This window comes from Pholis gunnellus, assembly GCF_910591455.1.
Source record: "Pholis gunnellus genome assembly, chromosome: 8".
Lineage (NCBI taxonomy): Eukaryota > Metazoa > Chordata > Actinopteri > Perciformes > Pholidae > Pholis > Pholis gunnellus.
This window is the reverse complement of record NC_136534.1, coordinates 22815513-22834607: the sequence shown is the minus strand read 5'-3', so window position 1 is coordinate 22834607 and position 19095 is coordinate 22815513. Positions and strand designations below refer to the sequence as shown.

Genomic DNA, 19095 nt, shown 5'->3' with positions numbered 1-19095 from the left:
CCTCGTTATTTATTCAGTGCTGAAGCTTTTTTGACATTTCAGATTTATTTTTATAAAACTTTTCATCGACACATGCTTATCTCGACTAATATCTACTTTTTTTCTCTCTCTCTCTCTCTCTCTCTCTCTCTAAGGAAAAGAGCACATACTTAGGGCTTGTGAGCATCCCCATCTCAAGCATCACCGGACGCCAGTTTGTGGAGCAGTGGTACCCGGTCATCCAGCCCAGCGTCCTCACTAAGGGAGCTGGTGCCGGAGGGGGGAAGATAATCAACGCATCCCTACGCCTCAAATCCCGCTTCCAGACCATGAACATCCTGCCCATGGAGCTGTACAAGGAGTTTGCAGAGTACGTCACCAATAACTACCGCACCCTGTGTGCTGTGCTGGAGCCCGTGCTGAGTGTCAAGAGCAAAGAGGAAGTGGCCTGTGCGCTGGTGCATATACTGCAGAGCACCGGGAAAGCTAAGGTAGGAACACCTTTAAGAGACTTATCAGTGTGTGAAAATGATCTAAAACAAACCTTTTTTTCAGTCCTTGTTTCCATTTCTTCTGTAAACATGTTGTGTAATAAAGAACAATCATTTTTTTTCCCCTCTCTTTCTCCAGGACTTCCTGTCAGACATGGCGATGTGCGAGGTAGACAGATTCATCGACCGAGAACACCTTATATTCAGAGAGAACACTCTGGCCACCAAAGCCATAGAAGAGTACCTCAAACTGATCGGACATAAGTACCTCAAGGATGCGATAGGTGAGCCGGAACACTGGGTCACTCGATGTTTGAGTTTGTGTCCGACATTCACACCGATATGAAATTCATTTTAATATTCAGGAGATTAACCTTTGGATGTGTTGGAATGACGAGACTTTTAATTAAAGGAAAAGTTCTGCTAGATTAGATCCTGTTTCCTACTTTCTCTCAGTCTGCCTCCGTGTTTGGTTTTGTGGGAGGATTTGATTATTTAAAACGTTCTACCTTACCCAGTTGAGTTTGATGATATTTTGAATTACGTGATAAGCCAAGTACAGTTGTGTCTGATGTCTGTTGGATCGAGATGCAGCTCTTCTCAAAAGGAGAGTAACACAGCTTCCCTAAAGGAAGAGCAGGGCATTAATGAATGTTTTCACTACATACAAAATCAATTGCATTGTAGTTTAAAATTACTGTCTCTACATTGGCGTATTCAACCACCATTAGTCTGGATACTTGTAAACAGGAAGAGGAATGTTGTGGTTAAATTGAAATGATTTAGAAAAATATATAAAATACACTTTTCATACAGACAGTGCAGCTCAAACTGCTTCACATCAAATTGTATGTATTTCAAAACAAGTCAATTAAAATGTGGGAAAGAAACTTTAAAATGTAAAGGATTAAAACTTTAGAATCAATTCTAAAAGAGACAGGAAGCCAATGTAAAGATGCTAAGATGGGTGTTATGTGCACTCTTTAAATCGCTGGCAATTGTGTAAACTGTTGATTTTCATTGTTAATCCTGTTAAGAGAGCATTGCAATGATCCAGACGAGAGAACACCAAACCACAGTCAATTTATTTCAGGATGAGCAAAATATGGTCTGATTTTTAAAACATATCTCAGGTGGAAAAATGCAGTCTTACTGCAACATGTCTTGTAACAACACTGCATTTGATCTGTTTGAATTCTCTGCTTTCAACTTTCCCATCATGGATTTATTTTTGTACTGTTGGTTGCTGTTGTTGCCGCTGCTGCTTTCACCAAAACTGAACCGATCTTGATGATAGGTTCTACCTTTCTGCTGTTACTAATGAAATGCCATTTGTAGGGGAGTTCATAAGGGCCTTGTATGAGTCAGAGGAAAATTGCGAAGTGGACCCCATGAGAACACCACCCTCCGTGCTCCCAGACCACCAAGCCAATCTCCGAATGTGCTGTGAACTAGCACTCTGCAAGATCGTTAACTCCCATTGGTGAGTAGACATGCGGTGCTTCATTTTGCGCGTGTATTCCTCTCCGCTATTTTAAAAGATGCATGGTACTTCAGTTTCTTTCACGGGGAACTAAAGGAACTATGAATGTCCAGTTTGTTTTCCGATCCTGAAGTGTAGTGTTTGTCCCTTTTCACAGTGTTTTCCCTCGGGAGCTAAAGGAAGTTTTTGCCTCCTGGAGAGTGCGCTGCGCCGAGAGAGGTCGAGAAGACATCGCCGACCGTCTCATCAGTGGCTCCCTCTTCCTGCGCTTCCTGTGTCCTGCCATCATGTCCCCATCGCTCTTCAACCTCACCCAGGAGTATCCCGATGAGCAGACGTCACGAACGCTCACCCTCATCGCCAAAGTAGTGCAAAACCTGGCTAACTTCTCCAAGTCAGTTTGATTTCACTTTATTTACAGCCTTCACACATGCTTAAACAGTAGGCATTCAATCCAAACCCATAATCGATCCATTATAAAAATATAGACGCAACCAATCTTTTCTTTGAGTACAGTAAAGTTGAAATACATAAAATAATATTTTACATTATATTATGTTCAGTCTTCTTTCTCTGCAGTGCCGAAAATGCTTATAATAATGATATCTGGAGTCATCTTGGAATACCTGCATTCAAAACTGTATTTAGATAAAAATAATAATACAAAATATTAGGTACAAGCTTGTACAAGTCACACTGTACATTCATTTCCATTATAACGCTATTTTGACAATGAGTGAATAATGTTCCATAATTTCCCATCACGATGTGCTAGAAACGTCAAAATGCTCCATGTTTTGAAGTTGTTTGACCACAAACTTGACTCATAACCACATTATAAGTGATGTGTGAAAGGTATCATGTATTCATTTTTAACAGACACATTTGTTGACATTCATAGATTGTGACTCCAGTTGACATTTCTTTTTCCCGTCATACGTTGCTCACTTGTTTTTCTACGTTTTCTCGTCACTTTTCCGTCTCTTCTCACCGGCTTATCTCCTCACTGGCCTTTCCTTCCTTTCCCATCTGCAGGTTTGGCAATAAAGAGGACTACATGTGTTTCATGAATGAGTTTTTAGAGATGGAGTGGGGCTCCATGCAGCAGTTCCTGTACGAGATCTCCAACCTCGACAGTGTCAGCAATGCGGGCGGCTTCGAGGGATACATCGACCTGGGCAGGGAGCTGTCCATACTGCACAGTCTCCTCTGGGAGGTCATTGCTCAGCTCAGCAAGGTAAACCCCAACATGACACATCATCTCTGCCATTACCTACTACACGTTTACACTCATTCTTTCCAAAATAATTATTGGTACAAGACGATAGTAATATTTATGGCTGTTTTAGGGACTTAACATTAACCCTTTGTATTTTGTTTTTAGATTTGTCATTTTTTTTACACAGGCCTTCTGAGGTTTTAATCACAACTTGAGTTTTTATCAATTATCTATTGTTCTTATTTGATGTTGCTGTATTTTTAATCACATTACAGGATCACCTACATTGTGGTCTCATGTAAAGGGAAATAAATAATAGCAACACATAATATTATAATAAAGTCCAGTGTAAAACTAATTATGGCTTAAAGTACATTACTTTTCCGTAGATCTTTCTGACAACAAAAGTCATATTTTTTTCAGAGCTGTTGCATTGAATAGCATTACATTGTACACCTCAAATTTCTTGCTGAATGAGTAATTCCTTTTATTGGGCTTTGAGTTGTCATTTACTTAGGTGGAGATGGATATGTGTCATTTTAATGAACTCTCATAAGGTAACTCAAAAATCAATTATTTTTTGAATTCCGCAGCAAAACTCAGCAAAACTGGTTTTCTTTGAACCACAGGATGCCATCATCAAACTGGGCCCTTTGCCTCGCCTCCTGAACGACATCAGCATGGCCTTGCGTAACCCACACCTCCAGAGGCAGCCCAGCCATCAGACAGACAGGGTGCCGGAGAGGCAGACAGACAGGCTGCTGTCACGGCCAAGCTTCAACAGGGGAATCTCATCCGAGTTCCAAAATCTCATGATGAGGGATCTTAATAGGTAGGCCACGTTAAGCTCTAAACAGTATAAATGTATCCTCAAATTCTGAAACTTTGATCTGTTGGTATTGTACAAGATGAAGGAAACCAGTAAGTATTCAAATTGTTCTCTTGTAGATTGTCGACCAGCTCTAATTACTTCTCAGTCTCTCTCTTCAGCTATTGTTGGCCTTACTCACTGCTGTCCTCCAGCTCTATAGATATCACTCGCTTGCCTTCCCCCACGTCCACCGGAGGGGTCATGCCATCCCGCTCCCAGATGAATTTTCAGGACCGTGACCAACTGCAGCGAGCGTCCTCCAAAGACATGTTTTACGTATCGCGCCCTCCCTTGGCCCGATCCAGCCCGGCCTACTGCACAAGCAGCTCGGACATCACAGAACCAGACCCTAAGGTGAGTTTTACAACACTGACTTGGGGAATCATCATCCCATCCACTAGGTCTGTCTTTACCAAAGTGAGGTTAGTAATACATGCATGTTCGCCATACGTAATAGAATCTGCCGCGGTGTGACCGAGGCTGTAGTTTATCATGACATCTGCTTTTTTTCCACTGATTCACCACGCAACTCATCCTAGCGGTATTTCCTGGGAAATACTTTGAGGCATTCCGATATCCAGGCCTCGCGGTAAAAACACCCGCACCACCCTCACCCATATCATCCGTGGCTACGTAACATACATAATATCAGGGCGCGCAATAGCCTCTCACATCCCTTATGACTTAGCTACTCAGTGTCAATAAAAGCGTATCTATGATGGACCTCCAGGATTCCCGAATGAACAGCGTGTCTAACCTGCAGTCGGTGGACATGCTCAACTCCTCCCAGGCCTCCATCGCCGGCATGGGCAGCTTCGGAGGGCTGAGCAGCGGAGGCGGTGGCGGCCTGGGGTCGGGCCTGAGCAGCCAGCTGCGGGCCGGTGGGAGGTTGTCAGCTGGCTCTGGCGGCTCCAGCATGTCCGGCGGCCTTCGGCTGAGCCAGCTGAGCCAGATGGGCAACACCACCGACTCGCTATCCCAGCAGCAGCAACAGCAGGCCGCCGCCATGCGCTACCCGCTTTCCTTCCAGAATCCCCTCTTTCATCTGGCGACCGCTGATGGGCCTCAACAGCAACAGCTCCACCACCAGCACAGCCGGGCCCAGCCTCCAGCACCGCTGCTCCTGGCCCCAGAGCCTGATCCCTCTCACCCGACCTACATGCCACAGTTCGCCCACGGGGGGTTCTCTCGCAGTGAGGACCTGTCCACCCTCAGGACCAGGGACGGTCACCTGGGCCAACCCAGCATCATCCACTCTCACAGCTACAGTGACGACTACAGCAGGGCTGAATACGGACGCAGGCAGATGTCCATGCACGCGCAGGTACATTTTATGTTCCTTGTGCTCGTCTTAAAGCCACTTTGTGTCGACTTTTACGCTTCAAGCCTTTTCTTTACCTATTGTGATAGTAAACTGAATCTCATTGGGTGTCACCTTGGTCTTTAGAAAGTTGTGATCGACATCTTTTTACTATTTATTCAACATTTTACAGACCCCCCCCAAAAAAATGTTGATACTAACCCAGGGCTTTTTTCAATCTGACTGACCTCCAAGTTAAAAGCAGCACCATCTGTCCCAAAACCAACTGGAACTAAAAGGAAAATGCAAAGTAATTATTTGCTATTTTCCTTCCTCAGGATAACCTCCAACAGCAACAACAAATGATGGGCCTGACCTCGCAGACGGGAACCTCCCACTCCTCCCTGGCCACCACGCCCCCCACCACAGTCCAACCCGTGCGCCAGAGTTCAGTTGCCCCGCCTCCCTCCCAGCGCGTCAAGTCCCAGACGTCCCATCAGCTGTCCGTCAGTGCGGCTGCTGCACCGTCCGCTCTGGCTAAAACGCGACCGCCGAGCGGGAATCTCCTCCAGTCGCCGGAGTCCGGCTACGGCGGCAGGCAGCACGGGTCCCGGCAGCTGTCGGTCAAAGACAACACTGCCCCGGGCCTGCCCCACCAGCAGAGCTCTGTCAGGGAAAGCCAGAGTCCACAGGGAACCACCAGTCAGAGCACTCAACAGTCACCACAGCAACAGTCTCAGCAGCAGCAGCAGCAGCACCTGCTCAAACCCAGCATGAGCAAACAGGTAACATCTGCACGCTCATTTTATTCTCTTTATTCTTCTCTTTTCTATCAGTACCTGTGCTCGTGACTGTTTCTCAACAATGTGTGCAAGATGTCAGTTCCTGTATTTGACTTTTAGAACGGCTCTAACGTTGTCAGGAATGAGGTCTTGAGTCCCGCCAGGGTCCAGCTCAAAACGTTTGAACTCTGTGGCACTCTGCATAAAAGCCTGCCCTCATGAAAGCGACTCTCACCCACTTAAGAACTCATGTTCCCGTATTCAGTGTGCTGGCCTTTCTTCCCAGGGCTCCCAGACTCCATCCACCCTCAATCCTCCAACCCCAGCCAATGAGCGGACAGTGGCCTGGGTCTCCAACATGCCTCATCTGTCGGCTGACATTGAAAGTTCGCGGATTGACCGTGAAGAGTACAAACTGAAGGAGTACTCAAAGAGCATGGATGAGTCACGCATGGACAGGGTAGGTTGTCACTTTTAAGTTTCTGAAGTGCCCGTCACGTATAAGGAACATTGAGTCATGTCTAACACTGCTGAGCAGATGGCACTCAGATCTGGTCTTAACATAAGTCCACAGATCTCAAACAATGTGTGCAACGACAGCAACCGGCCAAGTGTTCAAATGTGTTTCGGTGTTTGGTATATTCAATGTGCATCAGCTTTCTTATTTGGAATATTTGGAGGTATTTTTTTTACTTTTCAGTGTGTCTCTTAAATTCACTTTCAAATCCACCAGCCACTGAGAACTCAAGGCATCACTTCACATCACTTCCCCTGATTTAAACCCTCCTAATATAGCGTTCTCTTCATATCTCTGCCTCAGGTAAAGGAGTATGAGGAAGAGATCAACTCCTTGAAGGACCGTCTGGTGATGTCCCACAAAAAGCTGGAGGAGTACGAGCGGAGGCTCCTCACGCAGGAGCAGCAGACCAATAAGATCCTCCTACAGTACCAGAATCGACTTGACGACAGTGAGAGGAAGCTACGGCTCCAGCAAGTGGAGAAAGACTCCCAAATTAAAGGAATAATTAGCAGGTAAATGGAGGCTGCTGTTGGGATGGAGGGCAAAAGACAGCTCAGACATCGTGTGGTCTTTTATAGGGAGGCCACTGGCGGGCCGCATTGACTTTATCTTTGTATATTATGACGTCTTTGGTGAATAGACTATATGAGTTTTCTTCCAAAATATGTGAAAAAAGGGACATAAAGATTGCTAGCATTAATTAAAATGCATGCTTCTGAGGAGTAAGTGGAAGCAACAAGTCTGGTTGAAACACTACAACTTTAGCATGTTGGATTCTATTCAACACGAGTGAAACACGGACATGAAGCTGCAATGTTTTTTTCCTAAAAATACATATATTGCATATTGGAATAGAACTATATTTACAGGGTTTGTTATCTTGCAAAGAATATTGGAGAGTAGGAGGTTGTTTCAGTTTCATTAAGTACTACAGCGCTGGGAGCAAGGCAGGGAGCTGCACTGTATATTGAAAGCCAAAGCTGCAGACATGTAATGAGTGACAAATTAAATGAGAGCCTAAGGGACAGAGATCTATATCGTCCTTGATCAGCTTGCAGGGCATGTTCCCTCGGCGGTGGGTTCTTTGCAGCTGAGGTAAGCTGAACAAAGGAGTCTTTAGTCGTCCTCTTAGCTCTTGTTGTAGCAAATCTGCCATCATAACATGATTTACTTGTTATTCAAGAGCATCACATTTGGGTGACTGTGGAGAACTCGAGCCGACTCCAAATACTATTGAGTGCTTTGTGTGGAATTGTAGTGGAGCAGTTTAAAGTTTTTATTGATCGACCACAAAATGAAGTAGTTGATGGGTAAAGAGTGTAATATTGATCACATCTCAGTTGGTGTTCAGGCACGGAAACCAAATGTTCGCTGTGTTCCAAGGATGCCTTGAGCATTTGAAGTGTGCCTGCGCATTAGTATTTATGTACGTTTTTATCGTGGAGAGAGTTCAGATAAAAAGGCTCCGTGAGGAAAAGAGTACAATATGTTCTTGCTCACATCTTATGATAGTCTGTGGTCTGCAACTGAAGAGTGGTTATCTGTGACAGAGAATATTGCCACTTCTAATCCACTCCAGGAAAGAAGACGTGGAATGAAGACAGAGACAGTCCTGCTCGTCTTTTATGGGGAAACATCTTTAGCGCCCTAACCTTGTATATAAAACCACCCTTAAAACCCCCCCCATCCCATATCCTTGTGCTGCTGCACTTATCATCATCTATATTTATGAAACGCAGCTTTTAAGTGGATCTCGGGATCACTTCAGATGATTCCACTTAGCTTCATTTTCAATTGACTCTCCCACGAGATTGCACTGTAAAAGCACAAGAGGATTGAAAATTTGATAACTTCAGAAAACCATGTCTGCACTTTTTAAAGCGACACATCGTTTTGGGACCTTCAGGCACAGGACTATGGAAGACCGAGGTTTAAACATGATCTCTTCCATTTTAAAATCAAGGTGAACCATGTTCACTGAAGGACGTACTTCTCTACGTGGGGACCGACACCTCTCTCCCTTTTTTTTTTTTTTCTTCTTACATTCATACGAAGCTATGGTGTAATACGAAGAGGGGAGAAAGTCACAAACAATGATGAAGATTCAAGCATGAAGGCATAATATAGGAAAATATGCCACATGATGGAGAAACTTTATCAGAGCACTTAAAGCCAAACCATTGACGATCGCTCCCCTGGAGTATAAGCTTAAAGCGAATACAGTAAATCTTCTGCACACGTACAGCAAAGTGTGCAGGGAACCCGCTATCTCCGAGGTGTACACTTGTATCCTGTGTGACTTTTATCATCTGGCCACACGAGGATGAATTAAGTAGCAGATCTGGTTGCTTCCAAGTCACTTTTACTCACACTTCACTGAGCCAGACCATTTCATCGAACACATTGCAAGACTTGCATCGTCTGGATTTTAATTTGTAACGCATGCATGAGCAACGTAAAGAGTGCAGAAAGTGTGGATGGACTCCAAAATCTTAGTGAAATGACAAGTGTAACCATAGACTTATGTTGACTTTTATGTTAAATTTTCACGTTCAGATACTTTACGTCGATGCAAATTAAAGCTCAGGTTCTGCAAAAAGGAGCGCAAGTGATCCTGAATTCATGGCTCCTACGTAGGCTTGAGAAAATCTCTTTTATCTGCAGAACTAAAACACTCAGCGTTGTGTTTCAAGTGACAGAGATTTACTTTGAGAGACGCCTTAATGTTCCGTGCATTAACTTTACTTTCAGCTCAGAGCAAATCCGATATCTGTCGTTAGACCAGATACACTATTTGTTCTTCAACAATCTAATTTAAACCAAAGCCAAATGTTGATTTTTAGGTCATGCTAGGTTAAATCCACTGAAAACACTGAATCCACTTTACCTGTAGCACTTGTATCTATATTTTCTTTAGGCTAATGAACCCATTAGCTGGCTACAGGCTCTAAATTATTATTATTTTTTGTTAAAATATTCTAATGCATTTTATGTTTATTATAAATATAAAGTATTTATCTTCCCCAAGCTGTTTGCTGTGAACGGAACAACAGATTTACTGTGAGTTTGCAGTTGGGGAAAAAGATCAACGGTCTTAATTGCAGCTGTCATAGTAATAATCTATTTTTAACTATAATCCATAGCATATTAAAGTCTGTGATGCAAGAGCCATAACAATATTTAATATATGAAATATATATGAATTCTATAGAGAGTGAGATTATAACTATTTTAACCTTGCAATAGCTAACTTTTTAGCAGGAGAAGCGCAATAATAGAGACAATATGTCTACATGTGCTGTCTGTGCAAATGCACATGCAGGGTCCTGCTGAGGTATATTGTATGCATCTTGTGTACATAAAGAATCTACGGAAGCCCTAAAAGGACATCATTCAGACATTTTTCTAATGCCAGCGATCACAAGAGATCACAAGTTAATCATGTTCTTATCTCGAGAAAACGAGTTTTGTAATTTCAAGATGACAATGTAATTCACTCGTTATCGTGTAAAAACGTCTCTTTCTGTTATTACTCATGTTTGAGTCAAATCAACCGGCAGTAAATACGTTCAAACAGCCCAGATCCAGCTGAAAAGGACGGACCTGGTGATGTGAGTGGAAGGATATACGTGTGACTTGGTGTGACTGCGTCCGGTTTTCAAAATAAGGTGTTAAATAAGGGTGTATATATATATAAGATTAAATGGATTATATTTAAAAGAAGTATAAAATGTGTTGCCCGTGTTCCTTATAATAAGGAAAAAACATTAAATGAATAATTTCTGACAGTGACTAATACATTAGTTGACAAGACATCTCTGAATAGTTTAAAAACACAATGCTTTATAATTCCTGAAAATAATTAATATATTTGACTTATATATTAAATGTATCATTATCAGGAATTAATCATAATTTTTTTTTTCCTGCAACCAAAATTTGAAAAATAAAAACATTTCCTTCTCAATTAAAGTGGTATTTTCTTTTAAATTTCTAAAGGACTCGGATAACATGTTTTCACACTGCTTGTAAATATAAACTATTTCATCTTATTTTACATGTACCCTTGTTGACACCTTATTTTGAATGTGCGTGTATCCTTCCGCTAACCTTTACCACTGTCCGATCGATCTGAACAGTTTGTATAGATTTGTCATTGGATGATATGACCCAAACATTACAAGTGATACCGGAAAACAACCTTTCGTTTTCAAGTGATAATTGCATAATTAATTAACTAGCGATCTCGAGATCACGGCATTCAAAACAAAAAGTTTGAATAATGTCCGTTTTAGGGCTTCCTTAAAGAAACAGTAACTTCCTGCCAAAACCTTTTACCAGGTGCCATCCGCAGTATCTAAAACATAAAGACCTGGAATACTGTAAAGTGCAAAATACCACAGAGACAACATGACAACAATGACAACAATGACAACAATGACGTGACTCTTTGACAACAGTATGTTCTGCAAAGTGTGTTCTTAAGTTCTCAACTTGTTTTGGGCTTCTCTGTACGGTGTTTGTGAATTTATTCTGCATTTAAAATGAAAGAGTGCAATGGATATTATTTATTAATTAAAGCGAACAAGATCTTCTTATATCTGTATGATTTTGCTGTATATGCTTGGTATGCCTTTTGACCTGCAGTCCGTCATTGGTGGTGTCCGGTGACATGGTGATCAGAATAGCTGTTTAAGAAAAGTTAGACAGTACTGTCATTTTTAACTTATGCAGTTACAGTATGATTTAGATATTCTTATTAAAAGGGCCACCATATTATATATTATTTTTCCCTCTCCAGAGATATAGATAATCTTCTGGGGTCAGTATATCCGCCTCTCTTTGGTAGCAAGAATATATTGATATGCTGTTTAGATTGTACTAGGGCAAAACTTGTGTTTAAATCTTGCAAATGAATGCATAGTGGTGATGAGTTTTGGCTTGATGTGTGTGTGATCAATATCGGTCTGATTGGCATGGCTTGTAGCAACAACAGCCAAGGGTTTATAGTCACCTTTCCTGCAGACCTGTGTCAAATAGTTGCAAGTAAGTCTTAGTCTGTTTTAACCAGACGGGTGGGGGGGTCTGCTGCATGAGCGCCACTCACGTGTTGAGAGGTAAGTTTTCCAGTCAAAGAAACGTACTTTATGTTGCACTTGTCGGCAAAGAAAAAGAAAGTATTTGCAGCTGCTGTTTGATCCAGGTCTGTTGTTTCTCTCCATCAACTTTACATTCCTTTTTGACACCTTTTTGTCTCTTGCATTTTTTTCTCTGTAGCAAAAATATTCAGACATTGTGACCTCATGTTGGTAGATACACACATTGTTTTGACTACATGTACGACTTGACCTCAAAAAGCACACTACTTGAAGTACAACTGGATATAAAAAGCTCAACTTTTTTTTTTTTCTTCTAACATATCATCCACATAAATCATTGTCTGCCTCTTGAAGTCATGTCAAAATCTTAATGCTGTATACCCATGTTACATTCCATTGTTTTTTGGGACAGTGCTTATATCTCTGTGTGTGCTTACAGTATGATTGATTCTTTTCTTTTCCTATTCTCTTCTTTTGTAAAAAAAAAAAGAAATCAAATAAAATCAAATAAATAAATAACTCTCAACACTGTACATTATTTATGGAATAAAACATCCAAACACTTATGTTTGAAACTTCACCTGTGGATTTTCGTTCTTTATTGTCAAACATGTGCTTCTCTGTGTTCTGAATAAACCGATATGAATGTGCTGTGAATACCATTCGGTCACACGATCGGACTTGATCGGTGACATATTTACTCTGCATTGAAACACAATTCAATGTCAGCTATTTGATTGGCTTGGTGGCTTCATGAACCCTCGAGTGACAATCTCTCTGGTCATTTTACCCACAGAACTGACATTTAGTTTACTCCTCCGTGCATTATTATAAAGGGATAATATTCCAGCAGGCTTATTTCATGTCAACACATTGTTTATTCCGCTGCTGTAAAAGCGTGTAAAACAGACGGGAAGTCATGAAGGCAACCCAATGAAATCATGCGAAGAGGGGTTCTTTTATTCACACTAACTATTCTATTTGGGATTTATCACCACCACAACAAAATTCACACTTTAGCCAGTTGGCCGTGTGGCTGCAAGATACCCCCTGTATGAGAAATATCCTTGAACGACCCTGTTTGGAGTACTTGGATAATCATGAGAGCTGTGAAAACCTGCATTGTCCGAAGGCTCTCGTGAAAAACTCCCATCAGTTGGCTCGCTCATATCTGCGAGCGGAGTCTTTGAAATGATTAGTCAAAGGGTTTTCCACCAGTGCCTTGGTCGGTCCATATTACATAAGACGGGCAATTCCCTGGGGATGATCAGGATGTGTTACTGAACCGTTCACTTCACATAACCGAGCGCGATTGTCCACAGTTGGCCCTAATTGAGCTTTGAAACCACCTTAAATCGAGCAAAAATGCCTTGATGAATCCCATGGGGGGGGGGGGGGGGGGGGGGGGCAGAAGAAAAAAAAACTAAAAAGAGGCTCCACCAGAGAAAATTGGCAGTGCCTCAGAAAGCCCGGCTTGGGTTACTGCCGCCCAACATTTGCAAGGGCTTAAAAGATTTGGGACTCAGATGTGAGACACAGGTAACCGGCATTGTTATCACTGTGATGGTGGTGTTGTTGGGCAAGATGTTGGAGATGCAGCAGCTGCTCAACTACTTGTTAAGTATCATCTTGGATTCATAATACTCCCTCTCTTTCTGTCCCCCCCCCCCCTTCCCTTCCCTTCCCTTCCCTCCCCCTCCCCTCTCTCTCTTTCTCTGCTTCAAAGACTCATGGCTGTGGAGGATGAGTTAAGGGGACCACCCGTGATTGAGCCAAAAACCAGGATTTTCCCTGATCAGGTCTGTGAGACTGCTTCCTCTCTCGTCGAGTCCGTTGGATGGCCCGTGCTATCTTCTCTGCTATCCCCCCTCTACCTCTCTTTTTTGCCCCCCTCCCTCCAAACCCCTCCCTCCACCCCGTCCCCTGCTACTGTTATTATTTCGTCTGCTGTGTGTCTGCGGTCCCTCTGATTGTCTTGCCCTGTCCCTGACCCGTCCCTGTGTTTGGGTTTTTTGACTGCCATCTGTCTGCCAACATACCTGGGAGCTTTGAAGATCAGAGTGTGTTGCTGTTTGCATTCAGCTCCAAAAAAAAAGAAAAGCTATGGAGATGTCTGATTCCAGCTGCGTTTGTGAGCATTTCCTCGGTCTGTGGTGATTGTTTCTGTCGAATGATTCTGCTGAGCATGTCGGGGGTTGAAACCCCTTAAACCTGTTTCACACATGATGTAGAACGAGACTTTCGCTCAGGTTATTGAACAGCTGAGCCCCAAACGCTGCGTGGTGATGCTGGTGCTGTTGTGTCTTCCCTCCTCAGCGGTTTTCATTTCATGCTCTCGGCCCGCTCCATTTCTTATCCTGTCAAAGAGAACTAGCCCACCTCCAAGCATGACTCATGCTTTAAATATAGTGTGTGCGTGTGAACATATATCTTATTATATATATATATATATATATATATATATATATATATATATATATATATATACATATATATATATATATATATATATATATATATATATGGATATATGTGTATATATATGCATCTGTGTTTGAGCAACAACGCTAAGAATGGAAGAGGTAATGAGAGCGACTACTCCTGCACAGAGACTTGGACATTTATACAGATCAGTTTCTTTTAATGCTAACCCAGACACTCTCGTACTCAGACTGAAATAATAAGTTTTTCTCTTGATGGTTGCCACCAGCAATGGTAGAGGAAGTAGTCAGTTCTTTTACTACAGTAAAGGTAGAAAAACAGGTTACTAAACTATAGCTCATGTCAAGCTAATACATATTTAAAGTATCAAAAATACTCATTATGCAGAATGGCCCATTTGAAAATAATGTATACAATATTATTGGATTATAATTATTGACAAAGTAACATTGCAGCGGGTAAAGGTGGGACTTATATTCAGTTGGTGTGAATTCACCCACGGGGATCAATAAAGTCTGATCATAATTCATTTGTTGATTATATTTTGTATCGTTAATCTGAATCTACAAAGTAACTAAAAGTTATAACATACATGTAGCGGAGTAAAAAGTACAATATTTGCCATTGAATCGTAGTGGAGTAGAAGTGTAAAGTAGCAGAAAATGGAAATACTCAAGTGAAGAAGTATCCCCAAAAATGTGCGTATATGTACTGTACTTGAGTAAATGTACTCAGTTACTTCCCATCACTGGTAACCTGTGACGCCAGATTTGACTGACACCAAGTAGCCCAATCATTATGTAAGTTCGGCTGTTTGATGAGATTTTCACACATCAGATAGAACTATGACTATATTAATCTATAACTCAATCTATCTATCTGAATACTTTCTACGTTAAATGTTACATTATCTAAAAGAGGTGACAGTCATTTTTCATGAAGGTACGGTGATAGAAACATACAGGATCTGTCCCTAACTGGGACCACGTGTCTGGATTTCTCATAAATCTATTGATGTGACTTCCTGTGACACATTTTAATACTCATCTCAGCCTTCAAGAAGCCCATTTCTTTGTCAAAGAGCTCAGTCGAGTATCCCCACTATATGTTCTTTCTTTCATTTGGTGGTTATTATGGATTTTTTTCAATTAACTGCATGAAGTATCAGAGAAACGCCTCACGGTAGATTTCTAGTCACCCATCAAAAGGGAGGGAAACATAATGAAACCTGCCAAGAGGGAAGAGCTGACGGAGCATCACGCTGATGGTCATTATTACATCTAATGTGACAAATGTAAAACCTGAGAAATCCCTCAAGGCTACACATAGAACAATGTATGAATATATATTCATCATTAATGATATGACCATAAGTCCTCACTATTGCAGAGAAGTTACTAGGATTCAGTTTTGGTTATCAATGTAACCTGAGCTCAACTGACAGCTAACAATTATCGGTTCGTCTTTCATTAATTAATCAATTAACTGGTCTGTAAAACATTCCACATGCAACAGTAAAAAGAAAATGCCCATCACAATATCCTAGAGCCCAACATTATAATTTACTATCACGTAAGACAAAGATAATCAGCTAATACTCACATTTGAGGAACTTAAAATTCATAGAACATTTCGCCTTTTTTGCCTAAAAAATGACCGAAACAATTAATCGATGATTAAAGATAGTTGCTATCATTTTCTCTTGACTGACCAATTGACTTAGTGTTCCATTGTGCAAGTAAAGTTTGCAGCAAAGGGCGATGATTTGAGTGCTATAAAATATAGGCAACCAGGAAAAAAGTATGTGGGATTTGATTTAGTGCAGAATACAACAACAATAAGTTAAAAGTTTCAAATTGACTATAAAAGGAAAGAAACAGGACTTTTCAAGCCCAATGATTAATTCTGAGTCTTGTTCATCGTCAGCTGAAAAGGTTTAGCTGAATATTATTATTCTGTTTTGAATAGACGTAACTCTGTGACACAAAACTATTAAAAAAGCTTAATATTTAGACATCTTCTAGTACAAGGCCGAAATAGAATTAAAGTGAATTATTACATTGAATTACTGAAACCAAACTCATTTCTTTCTCTGTTAACAAGTAAAATAATCAGTTGGAGGTGAAGATTTGTTCATTAATCTTTGTGTGTATAAAAAAGAAACATGACTTTGTAGAATCAAACAAATTATTGCTTTACAGGCTTGTAAGTCTGCAACCCTGTCTTCCACAAAATATAACGTTCCCATTCAGCTAAAATTTACTCTCAATTACGTTTCGAGGGAAACGTAATTGTTAGTCCCGGTTTTAAACAGTCTGAAATACGTGGTTAACGCAAACAACGTGACAAAAAACTTGACAAAACTACTTGGCTTACACGGGACATGTACAGCAGTCTCCCGGGTGACAGCCCTGTGCATTTTGACCCAAACACCACCGTAATCTCCTCCTAACAGACTTCCGCAGACTCATTTGAAACTGATTTGAGATATATCAAAAGCAAACGTAATCCACAACATAATACGTTTCCCTCGAAATGTAATTCACAATGTTGTTTTGGCGTAATGGAACAGAATTTCTTGGAGACAGGGCTGAAGCCTGTGAAGAAGCATTAAGAGGAGCGTTAAAGGGTTACACTAGCATTTAGCATTTAGCAGCAACATATGGCTTTATATCTACCGGAGACAATTTAAGCTCCAGTACTGCCTTGACAAAAATGTTTATTGGATTATAGAGCAGCGCGCTGCAAGCAGCATCCTGCTTAACATTCAAACTGTGCTGGAGGTTATCTGCAAGCTGCAGGGCACCTACAGTGTGGTGTTAGAAGGAGGATTGTACGACTCCTACATTTATGGAGTCCTGAATTCCAAGTAGAATTGTTACTTTACTCTAGACATCTGTGCCATGTTTATACCATATTTAAGATGCTTTAAGTACATTTCAGGATATGGAAATCGTAATCAGAGCACAGGGACATAAGTCAGTGGTTAAAAAATGTGATTAAAAAGTCGAATAAAAGCTTAAAAGTGTGGCCACTGCAGTTTGTAAAAATAGAAAACCCAATTACACAGCTGACCTGTTTACAGTAACATTTGGTAAACATGCAATTAATGACAACCATACTTTACAGCCATGCTAGCAGCTCTGTGTGGCTGTTCTTAGGCACAGTGGTGCTTCGAGCTAAATGCTAATGTCAGCATGCTAATATGCAAACAATGACAATGTTAACATATTGATGTTAACTTATTGATGTTTTGCAGATATAAGGTTTATCCTTAGTTAAACTGCGTTAGCATGCTGCAGTAACATTAGCTTATTAGCGGTAAACATGAAGTAGAGCTGAGGTTTATGGAAATGTTAGTTTTGCAGGTATTTAGTCACCAAAGTATTGGACAAATACTTTGTACAGACATTAATATCTGTACAAAGTTTTAAGGAAGATTATTCAGGCAGAAACATCTGTGTCTGAAAAGTGAAGCCAATCCTGAAGTCCTGAAAATGACTCTACTTCTCTCTTGATTTATTACCTCAGTAAACATTTTAAACATCTCAATCTCTAGTTTCAAGTCTTCTTCAATACAGCATGATGCTCAGTTTGTAAAATATGGTCCATTTAGAGTGAAATAGACAATAAAGCAGGGTGCGCTTTAGGGCGGGCTTACTTTGATATTGTCCGCTCTTCGTCTTAGTGAGTTTTTAGTTCATGAACAAAATGTTGGTCGCCTAAAAATGTCTTATTCAGCATTCGGTGTAACATAGCTCCATATAAATGGGTAAAAACAGTACAAGTTCAAACAGGAAGGAATGAAATGCTCCTTTATGCTACATGAAGCTCTCGGTGCTTGTCACTAAAACAGACGGTGCTCTCAGTGACAATTTTGTGAAGCCGTTCTACCAGAAATTACAGGTCCGTTTTGTATCTTAGCTTCGGGGGCCTCGTGTTCTTAAATTACAACACTTAAGACAAGCAGACTGTTCAGTCCAGTGTGGAGACGCTCTTTATTATTGGGTGAGACCGGTGCACACAGGTAGCAGCTGAGAGAGGGAGCCGTAAATAAAGATGGGGGGAGAGGGGAGAGGGGAGAGGCATGATGCCATCGTTTCCTCAGGCCACTGCTACCAGCTTCCAGAACAACAGCCCACACTTAATTAGACCTCCCATAATAACACAGGTGCATTGATGCCATACAACAGCATCCTGTGGCCTACAAAATAAACACACACTGCAAAAAGGGAACTTCCCTCCAGACATTTTGAGATTTCAAAAGTGCTATAAGAAGGACATGAATGCATTAGTAACTACTGCATCAGCAACTGATGAGGTAATAACGGCCAAAAAAGAATGTGACAGAGTATCTGCAAGTCTTAAAAGCATTGAATTCAGGTCCATTGAAAAGTCTTGAATGTCATTTGTCTGCAGCAGTAACTTGTGCATGCAGGAAGCTGTTAAATCTTTTTTTAGTTTCAGTCAGCAGCATCAGACCTGTAGTGAACCCTATCAATGCTACTAGCCACAGTGTCTAGTAACCGTATCCACTCAAGATCGACAAGTGTAAATTTGATCAAAAACTTTAATTTAATTTAATTAATTATGTGAATTGATTAAAATACGTCCATGATTTTCTGCCACTTATCTGGGTCCAGGTCATGTTAATTGGTTAATTTACCCTTAACTTAGTCCCGCCCTTTAATCATAGCGTAGCATCAGCTCCGGCCAGGCTCCGACAAATACCCAGCTGCTCAATAGTCTCATTTCTTTTCACACAGTTTTTTTTTTTTCATTTATAATAGTGATATTCGTTACCGGAAGAGGTTGGAAGGAAACATATTTATATTATATTACATTTATTTGCATAGCGCAGTGCTAAACAAATAAATGTATTAATTTATTAAATGTAATTATAATTTAA

General features: G+C 41.1%; 1 protein-coding gene across 1 annotated transcript in view; it reads left to right on the top strand.

Moving 5' to 3' along the window:
* The window catches only part of syngap1b (synaptic Ras GTPase activating protein 1b), a gene marked incomplete at both ends in the record, with an annotated part of 123771 nt that overhangs the window by 95501 nt on the left and 9175 nt on the right, over window positions 1–19095 (top strand). The window contains 12 exons of the mRNA XM_079163912.1: window positions 135–470; window positions 610–754; window positions 1809–1953; window positions 2111–2347; window positions 2989–3190; window positions 3802–4004; window positions 4196–4397; window positions 4774–5367; window positions 5682–6128; window positions 6412–6585; window positions 6946–7157; window positions 13471–13543. Of these exons, the coding sequence (XP_079020038.1) occupies window positions 135–470; window positions 610–754; window positions 1809–1953; window positions 2111–2347; window positions 2989–3190; window positions 3802–4004; window positions 4196–4397; window positions 4774–5367; window positions 5682–6128; window positions 6412–6585; window positions 6946–7157; window positions 13471–13543 (2970 nt within the window). The remainder of the gene's footprint in view (window positions 1–134; window positions 471–609; window positions 755–1808; window positions 1954–2110; window positions 2348–2988; window positions 3191–3801; window positions 4005–4195; window positions 4398–4773; window positions 5368–5681; window positions 6129–6411; window positions 6586–6945; window positions 7158–13470; window positions 13544–19095) is intronic.